The following is a 21,029-nucleotide window of genomic DNA, read 5'->3' on the forward strand; positions in this document are numbered from 1 at the left end:
TTGGGACATAACGACTTTCTGGGAATGCAGAACTGCTGATTTGTACAAACATATAAAAGTCAGAGAGAAACCAGTATGAATCATACTAAGGAAAAGAAGAGGGGGCAATAAAGAAGAGGGACAAAATTTTGAATGAATTGTGCCAGTAAGAAACCAGGGTATTGTCCTAGAGACATATTTTTGTATGTGTGTTTGTAATATGTGTAAGTACCACTCAGTTAAAATGCAATACAATTGTATGTGAAAGAAAAGATCAGTGAATGTTTAATATTTTAGAATGCAATGAAATATTGATAAATAAAGCCAAAGTGGCATAATTAGAAAAATAAGGAAGATTCAAGAGATAATTGGGTAGGTGGGGAGGGAGAGGAAGGAAGAAAACCGATTTAGGTATAAAGGAACAAGGAGACACAGAGTGGGCAGGGAAGAGGTGAGCCACAGGGCCATCTGCTATATGTCAGCAAAGAGCCCACCCTAGAAAACCCAAGCTGTTTTCGACAGCAAGCTGAACACTGTATGGATGAGCAAATAAACAGGAAAAAGACTACCACTACTGAGAATTTAATAAAAGCAAAACAAGAAGGTGGGAAGAAAACTGAATACTATGAACTATACATGCTTGACCAGTGGTCCCACTTGACATACGTCCCTGTCAATTGGGTGCCACTTAAACTATTAGAGTTGCTGTCCAGTTCACACTCTCTGGAACAGGGAAAAGCTGACAGGAGAAAAGAGCCATGTGTGGATTTAAATTCAGGGGGACAAGACATGTCTCTGCTTTCTCCTATTTAGGATTTCACTGAACCTTTCAGCATTTTGTAACTTTTAGTAAAAGAATGTCACTAAATCTTTCAGAACCTGGGTTTCCGCCTCATCAGCAAATTAATAAAATTATTTGGTTTCAGTCGAGGATCTTTCCATTTCTCCCAGTTTTTAATGTCTTAGGCGTTAAGCAAGTTTTGGTTAAAGTGGAGAAAAGTTCTTTGAAATCACCACTCTGAAATCACCGACAAGGAATTGTAGGTTGCAAGGAACTGGATGAATCTATTGGGCTTAAAATAAATGCCATTTTTAAATTGAAGGAAAGAAATCCTTTGGTATATTCAGTTAATCACGCTAAGCTTTGCAAATGGCAGTGACTCCTATCCTCATTGTGGTAACAATGGTTTGCCATGCAACCCAACACAAAGAGATTTAAGACAAAGCAAAACAAATTTGGCCTGAGATGAAAATACTAATACATTCTTATACTACAGAGTCTGTTGTCAAGCAGGCTCTCCCATCCAGAAATACATTTTCTTCCAAGATGGCACTATAGTTCCCCGGCTACAATTTAATTAATCACCTCTTTTTATAGTAGTCTAAGTTTGCAACCTCTCAGAGTCAGTTCTTTCCATATAAATAGAAGGTAAGAAAAATTTTAAAGCCCAGGCAAAGAAACAAAATTAATAGTTCAAGTAGGGGCCCCAGTGAGAAATAAAAACGTAACTATTATCATGGCAAATAAAGATTGTGGTAGTGGAAAACCACCAATCACACACAGAAAAACTTCAGGATTAAAAAAAACAATGCATATGTATTTTCCAATCCTCTCTTAGGTTTCTTAAAGATCTAGATGGATGCATGGATTAGTATTGTGAAAACATGAAATTATATTACCTTATGCAAGAAATACCCATTTGAGAAAAACCTGATGCAGCTACTATTCCTTTGGACAATTAAGAATGCTCTGTATTGCCTTTTATTACAATAAAGAATGCTTTAATTTTAAAAAAAAGTCCGTGGAAAGGGGAGTAATTCCCCTTTGTATAGAATAACCCTAATACTAGAGGGTAGATTGGTTGGGGAATTACAGAGCAGACACAATTACTAGAATTGTCTCTCTTCCACTCTCTCAGGCTCCAGGATAAAGAAGAATCAATTAGCCCTCAACAGACTATGACCTTGAAGGCTACAGCTCTGTGCATAATATGCTGAATATGCTGAGGCAGATAGAACGGGGAGAGTTACGTCCTGAAACCACCAAAGAGCATGTTTCAGATACGATAACGTCATGTTAAGATTATACCATCACAGCTGAGTTCATGTCAAAAACATGCATGACAGAAGGATAGGTCTGGTTCTTCCTGTGACGAAGCTGTACTTTCTTAGTTGAAGAGAAAAAAGTGAATGAGGTCACAAATGACAGTCTAATTCCAAGCTCTTTTGTGTGTGTGTGTGGTTTTTTGGGTTTTTTTAGTCAATGGTTATAAGCTTTTTAAAACAACAAAAGCAACCACTTATGAGTGTCTGAAAACAAAGCTTCCTGGACAAACCCCCGCCCCCCCCCCCCTCCGTCCCCCTGTGCAAAAACCAGACTCATAAATTTTTAGGATACTCATGCTTTTGCTGTTGTTTTCAGGCACTAGGCTAAAACATTAACACCGAGTTTCCCATACAGAACGCCTTATAGGCGGCAAAGTGTTAAGCACCATCTACCCCTAACTTTTCAGGAGAAAACTACTTCCCATACTGCTTTTCCAGGCTTATCTCCGATGCATTTCAGAGTGCTGCAGCTGTGTCTCTGGCCAGAACTGGCCACCGTGATGCTTTTAGGCAGCAGTAAATCTTTTCCACTCAATGCAAATGCCAGAAAATCAATGCCCTGGCTTGAAAACCAAGAGAAGAGAAACTATATGGAACCTGTACCCTCTTAAAACACTTAGATGATTTTACCTGAAAAAATAATTTCTCAAAAAGTCACTACATACTTTGTGACATGGTCCTAAACCAGAAAAAGGGACTACATGGTTCTCTGCTTCCTGCCCCCGCCCCCAAAAAAGATGATAAAATTATGGAATTTACCAAAGGAGTTTTTTGTTTGTTTGTTTTTTCTTCATAGGGTCCTCTTTCTCTTTCTGGAAAACTAAGCCTATCCGGGCACATTTTAATTAAAGCCAAGTTTCAAACGATAAAGACAAAGAAGTAACCTTGTCTTCATGGGGAATGTTGCTTCTCTTTGCAGGATCTGTACTTGCTTTTTATAGCCTGTCATTTCATCTGGGTATTATTTCCTGGTCACTTTGCCAGGTGGGAAGAGGCGGTGAATGCAGTGATGTCTGTCAGACCTTTAATGATGCTTCAGGGATTTGATAAAGACACAGAGCAGTGTCTGCAGAAAGGAGGTTCTTTACTAATTACACCTGAAAAACAAGCCTCTCTCTCTTCTTCTTCTTCTTCTTTTTTAAAATCTTTGCCAGCAGTTTCTGCTGTGTGTGAAATGAAATGATCTTGAATCACAAGCAGATCAAGTTTTCTGTGTTTCTATACCACACGGCTCTACCCCACACAGAACATCATGTCTGGAAAAGACATTCTTTATTCTTCCTTACCACCCAGAGGGGAGGGAACCGAAGGGGTGAGGATTTCATCGCAGAACCCTCACCCTCAACTCTTAAGAGATTTTACACACGTTATTAAGGACTGGATTCTCTTGTCTTTTACTTTATTCCATGAAGGACATATTCAGCCAGTGGTAAAAAGTGGCAGAAGGCAGAGAAACAAAAATAAATCAGAAACATTTATAAAAAGAAGCCAGAGGCCACTCCTCCCTTCTCTACTGACGTGGGGAACAACCTGACTAGTCATGGTTTCTGCCTTGTCAACTTTCCATTGTAAGCATTGCAGTGACCCAGTACGAACAGCAGCACATTGTTCTGTATCGTTTTAAGAGCGTGGGCTCTCTTCACTCACAGGTTATTAAACTGCACTGCTCCGGTCTGACGGGCAAAAAAAGACACGTCTGAAAAAAAAAAAACGATGTACCTTACTAATGGATCTTGTACTTTTTAATGACTGCCAAGGAAGCTATTTAAACATTTGATTACAGAAGACAAAACTAATTTGGGGAAATCCTTTCATGTGGCATCGTACTGCGCCCTGAATAAAATAAAGCTGTCCCTCGTAAGTGTTCGGTAGCCGAAACTACAATCTGGGCAGGACGGCAATCGCCTGCCACTGGTGAGGGGTGAGCACTGTAAATGCGCTATCAGCAAGAACCAATTAAGACAGAAACGTGGTGAGAGCAGAGAGCAGTTAAGGGAGCAGGAAGAAGGCATGGAGGCAGATAACAGGCAGTGTGGGACCACTGCGTGGCAGAGGGCACCCGAAAGGTGAGGAGAGGTGATGGAAGTCCACACGGGAGAAGGACAGACACAGAACCACCCTCGCTGCTCTATGGAAGTCACATTTATAGTTTTGTTTTGTTTTGTTTTGTTTTGTTTTGTTTTTAAAAAGGATGCTCTGTCTGATGTGTTCACTTTTAAAAGTGTTAGAAATCAACTGAATTGCAATTAAATTCAAGCATGACTCCCAGATGCTGAAGTTTTGGGTCCCCCACCCCAGACCGAACAGCCTGGCTGGAGGGAACACTGTTTCATACCAGCAGTTTGCAAGATCGTTTTACTCATCTCTTCAACGCCACCCCAAGCGCTCCAGTCACATGATGTGCTTAAACAAAACCATGCAATTAAAATAGAAGAAGACAAGGAAACAGCTCCATGCTCAAGAGAACGCCTTTTAGCGCCTCAAGCCCACCCCTTTCCATGATTCATCATCATCATCTCTCTCTCTACTTACAAAGTTTAGGAGCAGTTTGGAGATTAGTTTCTGTTGTTTGTGGCTGAGTTGCTGACTTGGGTGTTCTCACCTCAGGGTTCCGAGTGGGGAAAGGGAAGGATGCTGCAGTGGACGGCAGGAAAGAAAAAGCAAAAATACGATTCTTCGGGGTCGGGACCGCTGAAGGTTCAGAGGACACAACGGCATTGTCAACTTGCACTGTAACTTGAACCTCAGTTTCAGATTGAGCCCTAGAGACAGGTGAAGTGTATGCCTCAGATGCTACCCACACAGCTGAGGCAGCGGTTGGATCCAGAGAAATAATAGGGTCCTGGCCTAACCCCCCAGGGTCAAGGTGAGTAGGAGAGTCATACTCAAATATCTTGTCCACAAATACCCACTTGAGGCCAGCAATGCAGAGGCAGAGGCTGACTAGGCAAGCCAGAATGGGGACAATGCAGATTTTCTCCGAGTTGAGGCAACCTCTCAGGCGCTCAGCTTCCAGGCAGACACAGCAGGGAGCTGCCAGGCCCATGAGTCCGGAGGTTCGCCCATCTTCAGTCTGGGTCTCTGGCATGTCTTCTGCTGCCGGAAGCCCGTCAAGAGATGGGTCTGCACTCAGCTGAGTGGAGGGGCTGGAGGACCTCTCGGCGGCTCCCTCGGACATGTCTGGGGAATAAATCTCCATCGGCTCACCTCCAGAAGGCCTGGCCTCTCTCACGGTCCATTACCATGCAGAGCTCCCCCCAACCAAATGAGACAGCATCTTACAGGGGGAAATCGATAAGTCTTCCAAGTCCAAGGCCATTATCAAAAGCAAGAGGAGTTCAGGAGGGAGGAAGGAAAAAAAAGCCTCTAGCAACTACCAAATGAAAGTATACTGTAATTCTTTACTGCTGTTTCCGGGTTACTTTTGCAGTTCTTTCAAATGCTTCTCCAAACCATCCCGGCTGGTCAAGAGGGTGGGGGGGGGGGGGAGGCAAAATAGAAACCGAGCTGATCGTTGGTCAGTTAAGTAAACCAGTAGCCCAAACTGAAAGGCATGTTTCTCACCTCGAGCATCTGAAGCTGGTGTCTGCTTAGATGGAGAAAACAACTGTCATGCAGGAGAAGTAAAAGCAAAAGCAGGACCAGAGGTGGCGGCGGAGGCGGCAGCAGCGGCGGCGGCAGGAGAGGCAGCAGTGAGAGTAGCAACAGCATCCTGTTGTGTTAACGCGAAGGCTGAAAGAGGCTGAATCATTACACAGCAGCAGGTGCCTGCCCCGGGAGCATCACTGCAAACAGTATCATCACACAGGGATCCGAAGGGAAGAGTGCGGCCCGGAGGGGCGGTGACTCCCCTCCCCGCCCTGCCTCCGCCCCCACCCCCCCAACCACTCCTCTTTGTCCTTCTTGAGCGCTCATTCACTTTCTTCCCCTGCAGCTCTGCCCGGCTTCATAGTCTCTTTCTCTTCCTTTCCCCTCCTCATCCAAAGACGTTCTGTCTCTCTGTCTCTCTCTTTTTCCTCCCTCCTCCCTCTGTCCGCACTCCAGAGCTGCTGGCTGGTCTGAGTAAAATCAGTATACCCAGCGACGCAGGACTGCCAGTGACTTCCTATTTTATCCAATTAGAAGGAATAAAGGCCATCAAATCAAAGAGAAGCAGGCAGGCACCAGTTAAGCTCAGTCCCCATGGCCCCCACCCCCTTTCTTCCCTTTCTCTTTTTCTCTCCACAAAAGCAGCCCCAGTTTTCCACCCCCACCTTGCTTGCTTCTGGTCTTGCCGGCTCTCTTTCCTTCACCCACTGTGGGGTCAGAAAAAGCCAGCGATCGATGCTAGCAATCTAACAAAGCTGGGATGGGGCGGGGGATGTAGGTGGGACCTTATGGGTTGGACCTGAGGCTTGGCAAAGTCTGATATCTGATTCCTCCCTAGAGAGGTAAGCTTTTCAACAGCAATTTCTTCTTGCCTGCCGCTGAGAGAGAGCATTCCTTCCCCTGCCCTCTAATAAGTTTTGTTCACCAAGAGGACTGTTATTACCCGATTTTCAACCAACAGTCAGAACGTGTTTTTTTCGAACCTTGGACAGCTCTGCCTTCAGCCCTTTTGGCGATGATTGTGTAAGACTGCAATGCCCAGGGTGAAGTGCTGAGCCTATGCTGAAGGAGGGGTGGGAGGGAAGGGGAGAGGTGTTCATGGATCCCCACTCCGGTCCCATTTGAATTTCCATTTCCTCTTTCCACCCACAGCAGTCCTAGACTAATGTCAAGCTAATAAGAAACACTGGTAAATAGCGCTATGAAGGGAGCAAAAGGCTACCACTTTGTTTTGAAATTAGCCTTCACGGTGACTCCACACTGCAGAGGTCTGAATTCCCCAGGAGCTGTAATATATACCACATGTCCTCTGCGAGAACCACACTGCGAGTATTAAGAAGAGTTTTCCAGAAGAGCATGCCTTTGGGTTAGGTCTCAATAGCTTTACCTTACAGATAGTTTCAATGCTGATTTTGCCCCCCTTTTAAAACAGCAGCCGTTAAAAGACTGGAAGAAATGCCGTCTTTAACAGACAGCACGGGATTCCCTGAACCTCCCTCCTGTTCTTGCACTATATGCATCTAAGCCCTTAGTCCATGCTTTACCATGACTGGACACCCAAATGGTTTCCAAGGAACCATTCTGCTCACCTATGTCAATGGGAGTCTTAAAAACGCTCTCTAAATCTATACTACATAGCCATCATATGAGTCCCAGCAGCAATAAATTTGGAGCTCAAGTCCTGAGAAATCCTGCTTTAAGCACATTAAAGTTTGTATAACACGTGCTCGCTTCGGCAGCACATATACTAAAGTTTGTATAACACGATCTCCACCGCTTTGAAATATTTTTAAGCTTTAAGTGGGCAAGCGAGAAGAATATTATCACATCAAAATAAAATCGGTCCATAATTATAAGTGATTTAAAGGATATTAACTCTCAAAACGTGTTTGCAGTACTATAACTAACAACAACTACAAAAGCCTGAACCAACTGGCCTAATTGCGATTATGACTGTGACAAGCTGATGGGCAAAATGACTTATCCTCCACATAACCTGCACTTATATACCAGTAAGCAATATTTTAAAATAAGAATAGTTAAAATAAGATCCTGTGCCTAACTTTCTGGCTTTAGCCATTTGATTTTAAAGCAGTGAGAGTTTTCTGAAAGATTTTAGCAACGGACATGATATTTCATATCATGGAAAATCTATGGGGAAGCCTTTACAGTATTCATACTGAGAGGTATTCACATTTTGATTGTCAACATTCACGTGAATGTTCAGAACCAATATAAGCAAGTAAGTGTTTACACTAAATTAGGGTAATTTGTAATTACTTTAGAGATTACCCAGTTTAAATACACGGTACCTAACTCCTCACTTTTGCCCCAAACCAATACCACACTCCAGTATAATACACTGGCACTTCATTCACAATTACCATCTCAGTTTCAAAACTCAAAATGGGGTTCCAGCAGCCCAAGCCAGGCAGGTAAGAGAAGACGCCAAGAATGGGAACCCAGAGTGAAGAAAAGTGGTCCTCAGCTTACACCAATAACAACTACCCACTTCACCTTAATCACTGAGAACAAACATATTCCGCCGACAAAGAAATTACTGGGCACTGCTCTAATTGTCATCTTAAAGACCCTTAGAAAGGAAAACAACATATCACACCAAGGCTAGAACAAAACAGCAGAAACAAAATCCTGTGGGCTGCCACAACTGTCTTTTCCCCGGGGCTATTCAAATCTGTAAGATGTGTACGTGTCCTCCCTGGAGATGTATTCCATGAGCCCTGTGGCACCTCGAAGCTAAGATCAGCTTGCCGAAAGCCAGCATCCTGTAGAGTTCTTTCCCACCAAATCAGAAGGTGAATGTAATTGAGGAAAGGGGGTTGAGGACATAAAGAAAAAAAAAAAAAAGGAGAGAGAGAATTCTTCATGAGTTCTCCCCTTGAGAGTAGGAACCAAAAGTTGCCCTTATCCCTTAACCAAATCCCCTATGGAAATAAAGAAGTGAGAAAGGGTGCTGTGGATGGGTAAGGGATCGGAATTTCCTTTGGATGAAACATGCCTGTCTGTAGGAAGAATTGCAAGGATATGTCGCGTTAACCCTCTAGACTCCACCCCAATAAAGCCCAGGAACACCCACATCTCTGCGTCCTCTTAAAAAAATGAAAAAGAGCAGATTTTTGCTACCTTTCAAAAACCACATTACCACCTCCTTCATCACAACAACAGCTACATTTAAGGAGCTCTGCCTTTGTGCCAGGCACTGAGCTAGGTTCTTAACATATATTATTTCTTGTCTTCACTAATCCCGTACAGTACGTATCATCTTCAAAATAGAGACCTACTCAGGCAGCTTAGGTAACTTAGCCACGGACGTAAAGCTATTAAGTGATAGGGCCAAGATTTGAACAAAAGTCTGACTCATGCTGTTTCTGCTGAAAAATACCACTTTTCTTTTTAATCACAATAATGCATCTCAATATGTATTGCTTACCCATCACTTCAATGGGAGAATAAACGGACCAGAAAGTGTAATAATGAAAAAGGCTCAGTACCTTAATGTGGTTTGTAAACAAACTTAAAGGTGCCTAGTTTCCAAAATAAGAGCTTTCCAAAATTTTGCCTAGTGATATCTAGAACTTGTAAGGATTAAGCATAGGCTATTTAGGGGTGCCTGGGTGGCTTACTCGGTGAAACAGCCAACTCTCGGTTTCAGCTCAGGTCATGCATGATCTTGTGGTTTGTGAGTTTGAGCCCTGCATCAGGCTCTGTGCTGTCACTGCGAGCCTGCTTGGGATTCTCTCTCTCCTTCCCTCCTGCACTCTTTCCATTTTTGTCTCAAAATAAACAAACAAACAAAAAGCATAGGCTAATTAAATGCTACCTATTTATAATTTCAATTGAATGAGATCTTCCACAGTCTCAGTTCCAGAATTTTCTCTGGAAAGCTTTTCAATTATATGCTTCTGTGAAACAAATTGCCCTGAAATAGCTTAAAGCAATCACTGCTGTATTCTGTCTCCCTAGTCTGCGGGTTGACTGGGTTCGGCTGAGTGGTTCTTCTGCTGCACTTGATGTCAGCCGGGGCTGCAATCAGCTAGGATACAACTGAGCTGAAACACTGAGGATGGCACTCACGTGACGGGGAGTCTATGCCAGGTGTCAGCTGGGAGCTCGGCGGGGACTGTGGAAGGGTGCACCAACATGTGGCCTCTCTGTGAAGCTTGGGCTTCTCACAGCATGGCTGGGTTCTGAGCAGAAGCATCCCAAGAGGGAAGAAGCCCAAGCATCCAGCCCTCCTGAGGCTTGAATGTGGAGGCTGCATGGGTCATTTCCATTGCATCCTACTGGTTAAGCCGTCACGGCACCAGCTGACATTCAAGAACTGGGGAAATAGGTCTTGACTGGGGACAGTGACAAAGAACTTGCAGCCATTATTAATCCACCGCAGAAGATAAGGAAGTAAATGTTAGTAAGTCGACCTGGGTCACGAGGGGACAGTAATACAGAACGGGATTTGGCAGAACAATATCAAAATACACTTGTATTTCTGATCCATTTTCACACTATTCCAGCTTCTGTCTAAGCTTGCTTCAATGAAGAAAAAAAATCCTATTATATCATCAAATGTATTCAAATTCCTCTGCTACTTCAATTCAAGCTAGGTTATTGGGTGCAGCATTTATTTTAGTTATTTTATTATCAGAAGTATTTAGCACAGCTCCAGCAGATGAAAGAGGATGGCAAATGCCAGTTCGCTTTTGACCATATAACCCAAACTTATTCTCTCTTTTTTTCCCCTGTATTTTGACTCTTTCTATCTCTGAAAAAGCTTATTCTTGCTCCTAAATTTTAGGGCTAAAAAAGTAGAGTTTACTTTGTGGTATCTCCATATTACAGTCACCGGAGAGGACTACAGATAAAACATAATGATTTATGTATTTGCTAATGAATTATGAAATCACATTTTAAAAAAATTTTTTAAATGTTTGTTTTTGAGAGAGAGAGAGAGAGAGAGAGAGAGCGAGCGCAGGCACATGAGTGGAGGAGGGGCAGAGAGAGAGGGAGACACAGAGAAATCTGAAGCAGGCTCCAGGCTCCCAGCTGTCAGCACAGAGCCTGACGCGGGGCTCGAACTCAGGAACCGCAAGATCGTGACCTGAGCTGAAGTTGGATACCTAACTGACTGAGCTACTCAGGTAACCCTGAAATCACAGTTTTCATAAGAAAGCTTCATGTTCCAAAGGTGATCTTTAAAACTCACTTCCTTCCATGAGAGGACAAAGCACTCAAATGCCTCTGTCAGCCTCTTCCCACTCATTTGAAAGTCACTACTCCACGGAGCCTTCCATGCTTCCACGTCACGGACCCAGCACTTCCTTATCTGTACCATCTACTGGGGCACATCTTCACAGTCCGTTCTATTATTTAACTATGTCATGTATATAGGACGAAAGAACTCAATTTCTTTGAAGACCAGGTCTCTCACTATCTGGCTTCCATTCAGTACATAATTTTGTTTGGTTTTATTTTTAATTGAAATTGAATTATACAGATAATGGCACCTCTAATAAACTAGCAAGCTTTTTCATTCTACCCTCTAAACTCTTGTACATTTTTTCAGATCTTTGAGTGTCCAGTACAGGCACATCCTTATCAAATTTTTCTGATTGTTCCTAAATATGCCTCTTGTGAATTTATCTTATTCTAGGGAAACTCCATTACCACAACTATACTTAACTCTTCACCACCACAGATCCTTTCAGTGGATGGAAAGCTGGGAATAAACTAAATTTTAACTGTTTTTCCTGTAATTCTTTTCTCTTCAACTCAACAGAAACGTTCTCTGAGGGCAAACCAAATCCATGTACTATCTGATGTTCTTTTACATTATTATATTATATATACATATGTATATATATACACATACACAAACATATATAATGTAGATGTTCTTCTACCTTATTCATAAATGCTAAATATGAAACTCATTCTACCTTACTGGGCAGGTATTATCTCCCCACTTTGTAGGTAAGTGAAGACTCATTATACTTTACTCTCACCCAGTGAAAATTTTCTCAGAGAAGACAACTTAATTTTAAGAATTATTTTGTGAGATGCTGTATCAAACATTTGATGTGGACTGTGGGTCTGTGTTTTCATTTTTTTAAATGTTTATTTATTTATTTTGAGAGAGAGACAGAGAGCTTGAGTGGAAGAGGGACAGAGAGACACACACACAGAATTCGAAGCAGGCTGTAGACTTTGAGTTGTCAGCACAGAGCCTGACGCAGGGCTCAAACCCATGAATTGAGGGATCATGACCTGAGCTGAAGTCAGATGCTTAATCAACTGAGCCACACAGGCACCCCTCTGCGTTCTCGTTTTGTAATGAGGTGATCATATCATTCTGGCACATTTTGTTCTTTATGAGTTTAGATCCTCCCTAGCTCAAGATATAGTACAGGGCCTCAAAGATGAGGATGTGAAAATTTTATATAGAAAGGTTATCTTTATTAAATATGATACTTATAATAAGTTTTCTTTACTTTGAGAGGGACTATGAATTTCTCACTCCCTGTAAGTAAAATCATTAGTCATATACACAGTTTATTTTATTTTTAGTTTTACAAGTCACCGTTCTTGTAAAATTACCCTGGACATGTTCTGGAAGCAGAGGAGATGGTTGCACAACGTTGTGATAAATACTAATGAATTTCTCACATTAAAATAGTCAGTTTTATGTTATGTGAATTCCAACTCAGTAAAAAAGATAAAAATAAAAAGACTCTGGACACTCATCATGGTTTCAACTTTTCCAACATTTAATTTTAAAAGGAAAAGATGTTCTATCTGACCAGTGTTACTAGTGGACTACACTAAAATAATGAGACTTTGGTACGTTTAGGTTGCCCTTTCTTCTACAAAATCTCAGTAGATCACATGGCATTAAATCTTTGACAGTTATTAATTAACTATGAACTCTGAATTTATGTCAGTGATGCAATCCCAAGGAACTCAGAAGCATGAATAAAGCTATAATAAATTGACGTGTCATTGAGCTCTACAATTCAAAAGACATTTTAGGAGAAAATGAGCAAGGGCTTCTAACTCGATCTCATTTTATATACCTAAAATATTATTTCTCATTGTTCAACTCCATCCCATCCCACTGTTCAACTCCATCCCATCCCATTTTTTAGAATATACTAGAAATATGAGCAAAGGTTGGGGTGGGGAAAGTGGCAGTTATTCTGAATCATCTGTATTTTCTACGCAGTGTGCTTTGTTAGGAAACGTGTGATGAACTCACCACTTGAATGTAAATTCCACAAGGGCAAGTATTTGTGTCTGTTTTTATCACTATATTCTTACTTCCTAGAGCATGCCTGGCACACAGAAGGCATTAAGTGTTGTTGAATAAATGCAGCAATATGGAAATTCTACTAAAAAGAGATGAACAAAGTGTGGGAAAACATCTTAGAGGCATAGGTACTCCAGATAAGAGTTGTACTTGTGTGAATAAATGCAAATAATGTTAAAGTACTCGTGTGTGTGTGTGTGTGTGTGTGTGTGTAATAAAAAGAAGGAAAATTATAGTGACTACTCTGATATTATGTGGACGGTCATTCATAATATTTACTAAAGCTATATATGTTGGATTAGTTACCTTGAACAAATATCTTTGTTTCATTAATATTCACTACCTATAAGTTAAGATCACATCACAGAGCACCACAGCTAAGAGATGATTTTTGTTTGTTGTATCCACAAGTCTTATGACAAATGTAACAAAAATACAAGAGATAATCTGCATTTTATGAGTATGGATATGTATAATTTATTTAAAGAAAATAATAAAGGCTATACTTCGTTGCAGTAAGAGAAATTAAACATAAGGAAGAAACATCTCTGATAATCAATGCTAGTTTAATACAAAGTAAAGTTTCAAAAATGGAAGTAATTAAACTTGATTCATACTTAGTCACTAGCTATTATTTCAGTTTCTTGTCAGCCGACTCTATAATCCCCAAATCAATCCAGAAATTCAGTGTATAGCACAACAAAACATTTCTACAAATGCTCTGGAATTTGTTACTTTGATTTTTCAATCTTCTGCTTCAGACAGAACCCGTTGGGCATGAGATGGTCCACAAATGAAGGAAGTTATGAATTACTTATAAGAGAGTACCATCTACTCAAGAGACTCGGAAACATCTTTAAAGCCTTATACAAAATAAACCCTCAAAACACACCTGGAATCAAGGAAGCCTGGGGGAAGGGAATTACCTGAAGTGTCCTACTTTTAAATATAGTCTAAATTTGAAAATCTGAAAAGAGTTCATCCAGAGGAAACATTTTAGAATATACATTTTCCTTGGAGTCTACATAGTTCTATCTCCTTGTTGCTGATCAAAATGAAAATACAAAGCTGCACCAAAGGAAAAAAAGAGAGGAATAAAAATATACATAGTTTCCAGAACTGATTTGGCATTCTGAGTGAACCACCTAACTTGGCAATACAGTTGTAAGGTCATACGCCTTATAACGCTCATAGGAGTAGAAGTATCCTATTTAAAATCAAATGCCAGCCTCGTATTTTTCTGCTGCTTCTCTATCCAAGGGGTGGACATTTTTTCTGCATTGTTATAGTTCTTATTACTTTAAAAATATGAATTTAACAGTCATAAGATAAAAATATCTTGTCATTTGACCTCCAATTCAAACTCAGCTATCATAAATCACACAATATGTTGCTAGGTCGAGATCTGTTTAAGAATGACTTGTTTCTTCTTCCTATTTCAGAAACTACATGGAGTGAAAGGATTTAGGCTTCCTACAAAGATGAACTGTAATTCCAAGAATAATTAGATCTAAATTTTACTTTTACTGATTGTTGGAGTAGGAATAGGATTTACCCATGAATTTTGTTTTCTACCAGAAGATAAAAGGTCCAAGGAAGTTAAAAATCATCATCATCTTCATCATCATCCTCATCGTCATCTTCCTGGAGTCACGCCAAAATTAATTTCAGAGTCAAGACTAAATTCAGGACTAATGCTCCTCCCCTTTCAACTCATTTCTACAAAGGAAAGCTCTCTAGTGAAGTACTGTCAAAGACGATACAAAGAGTAGAATGGACGTTCTGTCACGACTGCCATGGATTATCTCTACAGGAATATCTCACTTTGAGCCTTCACTGTGACTGCTTCTACTTAAAAGTTACTTTTCTTGGGCGCCTGGGTGGCTCAGTCAGTTAAGTGTCTGACTTCAGCTCAGGTCACGATCTTGTGGTCCGTGAGTTCGAGCCCCGCGTCGGGCTCTGTGCTGACCGCTCAGAGCCTGGAGCCTGTTTCAGATTCTGTGTCTCCCTCTCTCTCTGACCCTCCCCCATTCATGCTCTGTCTCTCTCTGTCTCAAAAATAAATAAACATTAAAAAAAAATTTTTAAAAAGTTACTTTTCTTGAATGCTCCCATGACCACTTTTGGTCACAACTCTGCTGAATATTCAGGCTCTCTTTCTGAAAGTTATCTCAGAGACCAATATTTATATTCCCACTATTTTTTTTTAAATTTTTTTAAACGTTTTATTCATTTTTGAGACAGAGAGAGACAGAGCATGGATGGGGGAGGGGCAGAGAGAGAGGGAGACACAGAATTGGAAGCAGGCTCCAGGCTCTGAGCCATCAGCTCAGAGCCCGATGCGGGGCTCGAACTCACAGACCGCGAGATCGTGACCTGAGCCGAAGTCGGCCGCCCAACCGACTGAGCCACCCAGGCGCCCCATATATTCCCACTATTTACTCAACCTCATTTTATCACACTAAGAGGACACACAGACTTTGTGCTGTGGAGCCCAACAGCTTTCATTGAGGATAGGCTGGAGATAAGAAATTAGTTTAACAATGGAAACATTACACCCGAGCTTTATGCTTACGTGGAAAGGTACAGAAAAGACCCGCTAGCGGGTGGAAGGGAGCTTATCTTGAGGTAAGGAGACTGTCATGTCAAAATAGGGATCAGCCTACTATTATTGCAATGGTTCAAAAATATGTGATACCAAGATTACCAATATTTGAGAACTGGCGAGGCAGGGTTATGTCCTCTTTTAATTTGGAGAATCAGAAGGCTGGGACAGGGAAGGAATGACTGTCAGGAAGAGGAGAAAGAAGGCTGTTGATAATGGAGTTAAATCCTGAAACATGATGCCTAGAAAATCCCAGCTCCAAATATGATGACTCATTCCAGAGAAACCTAAATTCTGTTTGTTGGCAATAGTTACAAGCAGAGAGGGAGGGAGGCAAACCATAAGAGACTCTTAAATACAGAGAACAAACTGAGTGTTGATTTGGGGTGGGGAGTGTGGGGGAGGGGGAAAATGGGTTATGGGCATTGAGGAGGGCACTTGTTGGGTGAGCACTGGGTGTTGTATGTAAGTGATGAATCATGGGAATCTACGCCCAAAACCAAGAGCACACTGTACATACTGTATGTTAGCCAACTTGACAATAAATTATATTAAATAAGTAAATAAATAAATAAATAAAATTTAAGTTTAGTTAAATAAATAAGTAAATAGATACAATTTAAGTTTGTTTTAAAAAATAAAATAAAATATTTACAGAAAAAAATAAATTGTTGGCATAATCCATCACTTACATATTCTTTTAAAGACTGTAATGAAACATATATGTCAGGCATACTGGGATATGTGGGAATAAAATACAGGCAGGTATGCAACTTACTTGAAAAGGCATCAAAAATAAGAGTGGGTAGAGAGGTCAAATGGGCATTTGATAAAGCAAATACAGCAAATGTTAACTGTAAAATCTAGACAGTGGGCATAAGTTGTTCACAGTACATTAAACTTTTCTGTATGTTTGGAAATTCTGTAATAAAATGCTGGAAAAAATATTTTTGAAGATTTTTTTTCATAACTATTTCTGGCCACAACATATGACAGAGAACTCATCTTAATTTCCTGTCATAAGTTTTATTACAAAAACTCTGTAGTCTATGCCAAACAAACAAAACAATCAACCAATTCCACATTCATTAACCTGTATTTGTTCACTTCCTCCACTGCATGCACCCTTCCCACCCACGTTCCCCTACTACCCTCACTTTAAGAAACTGACTTTTAAAATGAATTTCAGGGGGGCGCCTGGGTGGCTCAGTCGGTTAAGTGTCCGACTTCAGCTCAGGTCATGATCTCGCACTCCGTGAGTTCAAGCCCCACATCGGGCTCTGTGCTGACAGCTCAGAGCCTGGAGCCTGTTTCGGATTCTGTGTCTCCCTCTCTCTCTGACCCTCCCCTGTTCATGCTCTGACTCTCTCTGTCTCAAAAATAAATAAATGTTAAAAAAAAAAATAAAAAATAAAAAAAAAAAAATAAAATGAATTTCAGGGGTGCCTGGGTGGCTCAGTCGGTTGGGTATCTAACTCTCGGTTTTGGCTCAAGTCATGGTCTCGCAGTTGGTAAATTTGAGCCCCACATCGGGCTCTTACACTGACAGTGCAGAGCCTGCTTGGGATTCTCTCCCTCTCCCTCTGCCCCTTCCACCCTCTCTCTATCTCAGAATAAATAAATAAATGAACTTAAAACTATATATTAAAAAAACAACATGAATTTCAAAATTATATCAGAAATACATGATTCATATGACTTTAACTATTAGATAATGGCAATGAAGCATCTTTATATAAATAAACCATTAGTTGCTGCAGAAAAATCTAAGAGCTTTTCTTGACCCCTCCCCCACACCATTTCTTTATTGAGAAGGAATTTTTCCTAATGCCATACTTCAGTCACTAGGGAACTGGAACATCTATGAATAATGTGAAGAGGGAAATTACAAAGTTCACTTTACTGACAATCAGAAAGGTTAGACAGTAGCTTCATTTTATTGGAAAAATAGAAACAGAATCCTTTAATTGCTGATGACACTTGCATCTGAGCATATCGTTTTCAACGGTCAACTGGTCAGGGGACACTATAAGGCCACGGGCTCTGATGTGCAAGTTGGGCTTCTCCACTGCTGTGTTTCCCACCCAGTTATGCATACAGTATTTTATAAAACTGTTAAATATTTATGATGCAGTACAAAGCCCCTCTAAAAGCATCTGTATTTAACTAAATCATGTCACTGACAGCAAGAGGCATGCCAGAGTAATTTAACCTAGCAGGAAAGTACTTCTTTTACATATCACTGCCGTGCAGAGGGTTTCAACCATATGCTGTTTCTACCCCCACATACCTCCCATAAGAAAGAAAAGGCTTTTAAAGAGGTTTCTCGAATGAAACATAAATCTTCTGAAGTGTTTCTCAAAAATTCTTCCCTGTGGCTTTGCCACGACTCTGTCACTAGAGGTGAGACAAATAACCTATCCTTTGGTTGAATCTCCTTGGCCCCAAGCTAAAATACCTGGATATAGCCCAATATTTACCTCTGTCATGCCCTTCCAAATGTTTACTACTATGGTCTACCAGTGACTGTATCAAAGGCACCCAAAAGGTGTCCAGGTACCACTGGATTTCCACTCCCATTCTTCCCTTTCACCCAAAAAGACTCCAGTGAAAAAGTTCTGCATGAGTATATCAAAAGTTAAATTATTCATAATCATTCACAGTCTTAAAACCAAAGAATCTACTGAGAGAAACGCTACTATTTAAGCAGTTTTCCACGTTACCTAAGGTTATAGTGATGCAAATGAATAGCAGAGAGAAATTGCTGAAATTAAAAAAAAAAAAAGTACAATGAGAAGGTAAGACATTTTTCGGCATCTGCTGGCTCAGAGCTAGCTGTACTCCCGGAGACAAGAGGTTTGAAAATAACCTCTGGCAAGGGAAAAAGTTGTGTCGAATGGGTACAAAAATAATTAGTTTAGTGACTTGTATGCTGTCAAAAACTCAGAGCTAAATGTTTGAGTTGTCCAACTGGAAATGAACTGATATTACTGTAATTCAGCCAACATATAGCAACTGATGAGAAGATTTGCTGTTCAGCATTTAAACCAACTTCTTTTCACAGTCTGGAAGGTAAAAATGGAAAAGCTCTGGATGATCTGCTTTTCAAAAGCAGTAGATTTCAGATTTTGAGGTCACTGTATCATATATGGTCAAAATGGCTACCATTTCTAAAGACCAAAGATACACGTTAATTGATCTTGCCATCTATCTGCCCATCCGTCCAAAAACTGTTCACTAAGTGGCTGGCTATGTCCTAGACATCGTGCTGGAGTTTACAGATGTGGAAGCAGGAAGGGAAAAGACATTCCGCCCTTCTCTGAAGTAGAAGGTGGGGTTGTCTGACGAGAGTGAAGCCATGATTCAAATTTTGAGAGTGGTAATGTCCGAGTTTCCATGGAAAATAGCAGAGAAAGCTGACTATGAGAAACAAAGGCAAGGCAGACATCATGGCAAGTAGCAGATCTATGCCAGTCCTTCCTTATTTATCATCCTCACTATCAGGATCCTTCTTTCTCCTCTTGAGAATTATATTTGGAAAGTGCGCCAATGAAAGAAGACTTAATAAAAGTCATCAATAACAGAAGAAATAACTTCTCTGCTGAGCCCTACCATCCTTGGACCCAAGCAAAACTGAAATTCGGGGAGGAAAGAGGAAGAGAAGAGAACAAGAACACAACAAGTATTTACTTCTCAGCTCAGGGCATCTTTTTCCAACAGCAGAATTTAATTTGCAACATTAGATGGTCCACTTAATCATGCTGTGTGGCTTAACTCTGGCCATGATAAGACCAACCCACTTAAATGATGTTACTGGTAACTACATGAGTCAAAAAGCTTTAACCTGCTTAACAGTGTGATGCCCCTCTGTTGCATATTTCTGCTGATACAAACATGATCACTGAGGGAAGAAGATGCACCCTAAACCTGGACTTTTAGCAGGAAAATTTAATTTCTCTATTTCAATTGCTTTTTTAAAAAATTAAGACAGTATTTGAAACCATTGTGCAATTACAGCAAGTAAAAATTATTCATATTAATGTGAAAAGGGAAGATTTGGTCTCCAGTTAATGCCTCTTCTGCTACAAGCTTTACAATTTTTTTCCCAACGTCCAAAAATGTGCCTTTTGTCAGTTTTTCCATATACATCCTACCTTCATCTTGTCCTTGCTGCCTTTGGTAGCTTCATTCATTCACTCATTCATTCAGTAATTATTTGGTAAGTGCCTAATATGTGCCAGCCCTACCTAAGACTACGAGAATAAAGGAAAGAGATTGCAATGGTTCCTGCTTTCACGGTGTCACATTCTAGGGGAGGACTTAGTTTTCCTAACCTCAGTCTGGCACAAATGCAAATATTTCAGAAGTGAGAGTCCACGCCTTCTCATGGATTCTATATGTACAGTAGACATGTTGTGGAAACACTGTTTATTGTACGTGCATGTCCAAGTATCTGAGGTTGTTTTCACTCAGGATCGAGTTATGAAAGTATTTCTTTCCGATAGTGTTTTGACTAATGATAAAAGAAGAATCCAGAGATCCATTCCAGAAATCACCATGCCTAAGCAAGAAGCCTTTGGATTATTGGACAATTAGAGACAGAAAAACTTAATCCATCTATTTCTACCCTCAGTATCTAAACAAAACACCCATCAAAACATACTGGGCTATAGTAGTTATTTGATGATGGGTTGATTTTTTAAAAAGTTATTGGCTTGATTGTTTTAGTGGGTGGATTAAAACACATAAATTGAATAAAATATTAATATATTTTATTATTATCTTTTTGGGGAATTGAAGACTTATTTACCAGTCATGCCAATGCACAGTTTTAAAATAGGGTGGGCCAAATCTTCTGAACTAGTAAGGAAATGTTCTAATTACCCAGAAATCCTGACATTTCAAAATAGAAAAAAATTATACTAAAACCAAAGAGAAAAAATTATATTACAATACATACAGATACAGATCTGACGACTTAGTTTAAAACTTGGTTGGTTGTAGAAACTAGGTTAATCAATAAGGAAGTTTAACATGATTCAAAGAAATAAATATTAAACATTTTGACTAATATTAGTTCTGATATCTCCCTAGGCTCTGCAAAATCACTGACATGGCAAAAGCTAAAGATGACCAAAGTAATTGTCACTATTAGTTATAAGTCATCATATTCATAAATACATGAGCCGTTCAGACTTAAACTGATGGTAATTAAAGAAACCAACAATAAAATGAAGATTAACATCCTTTATCTACTTAGAAACATTTTTCCTTCTTTCAATTAATTCTCATGAGAATATACAAGGCTCTAGAGCAACCTGATTCTCATTCAAAATCTAAATCAACTTGAATTTTTTCATCCATACGACATAATTTTAATGCTGAACAGTCATTCGTCATTCGGTGAATGTTCAATGATAGCATGTCCAA

At 40.3% G+C, this 21,029-nt stretch overlaps 2 protein-coding genes across 13 annotated transcripts in view; both read right to left on the reverse strand.

The window, feature by feature from the left end:
- Positions 1–21,029, reverse strand: part of NRG1 (neuregulin 1) — a 1,117,663-nt gene that overhangs the window by 122,785 nt on the left and 973,849 nt on the right. For 3 of the 12 annotated variants that reach the window (XM_081795629.1, XM_060653180.3, XM_060653181.3), the window contains exon 1: positions 4,618–5,534. The exons of 8 other annotated variants lie outside the window; for them this stretch is intronic. In XM_081795629.1, the coding sequence (XP_081651755.1) occupies positions 4,618–5,284 (667 nt within the window). In that variant the 5' untranslated portion in view covers positions 5,285–5,534. Of the gene's footprint in view, positions 1–4,617; positions 5,542–21,029 lie in introns of those variants that run through there. One more of the 12 variants, XM_078445428.2, reaches the window with a different exon arrangement.
- On the reverse strand, positions 5,595–6,193 carry LOC132691652 (uncharacterized). Its single transcript, XM_060653196.3, has one exon. It carries the CDS (start codon positions 5,794–5,796, stop codon positions 5,608–5,610), a length of 189 nt encoding a protein of 62 aa, XP_060509179.1. The 5' UTR covers positions 5,797–6,193; the 3' UTR covers positions 5,595–5,607.

Source organism: Panthera onca, chromosome B1, assembly GCF_046562875.1.
Source record: "Panthera onca isolate mPanOnc1 chromosome B1, mPanOnc1 haplotype 2, whole genome shotgun sequence".
NCBI lineage: Eukaryota > Metazoa > Chordata > Mammalia > Carnivora > Felidae > Panthera > Panthera onca.

Coding starts and splice junctions, on each gene's coding strand:
- LOC132691652 (XM_060653196.3), bottom strand. CDS start 5,796: ATGCTGTTGCTACTCTCACTGCTGCCTCTCCTGCCGCCGCCGCTGCTG.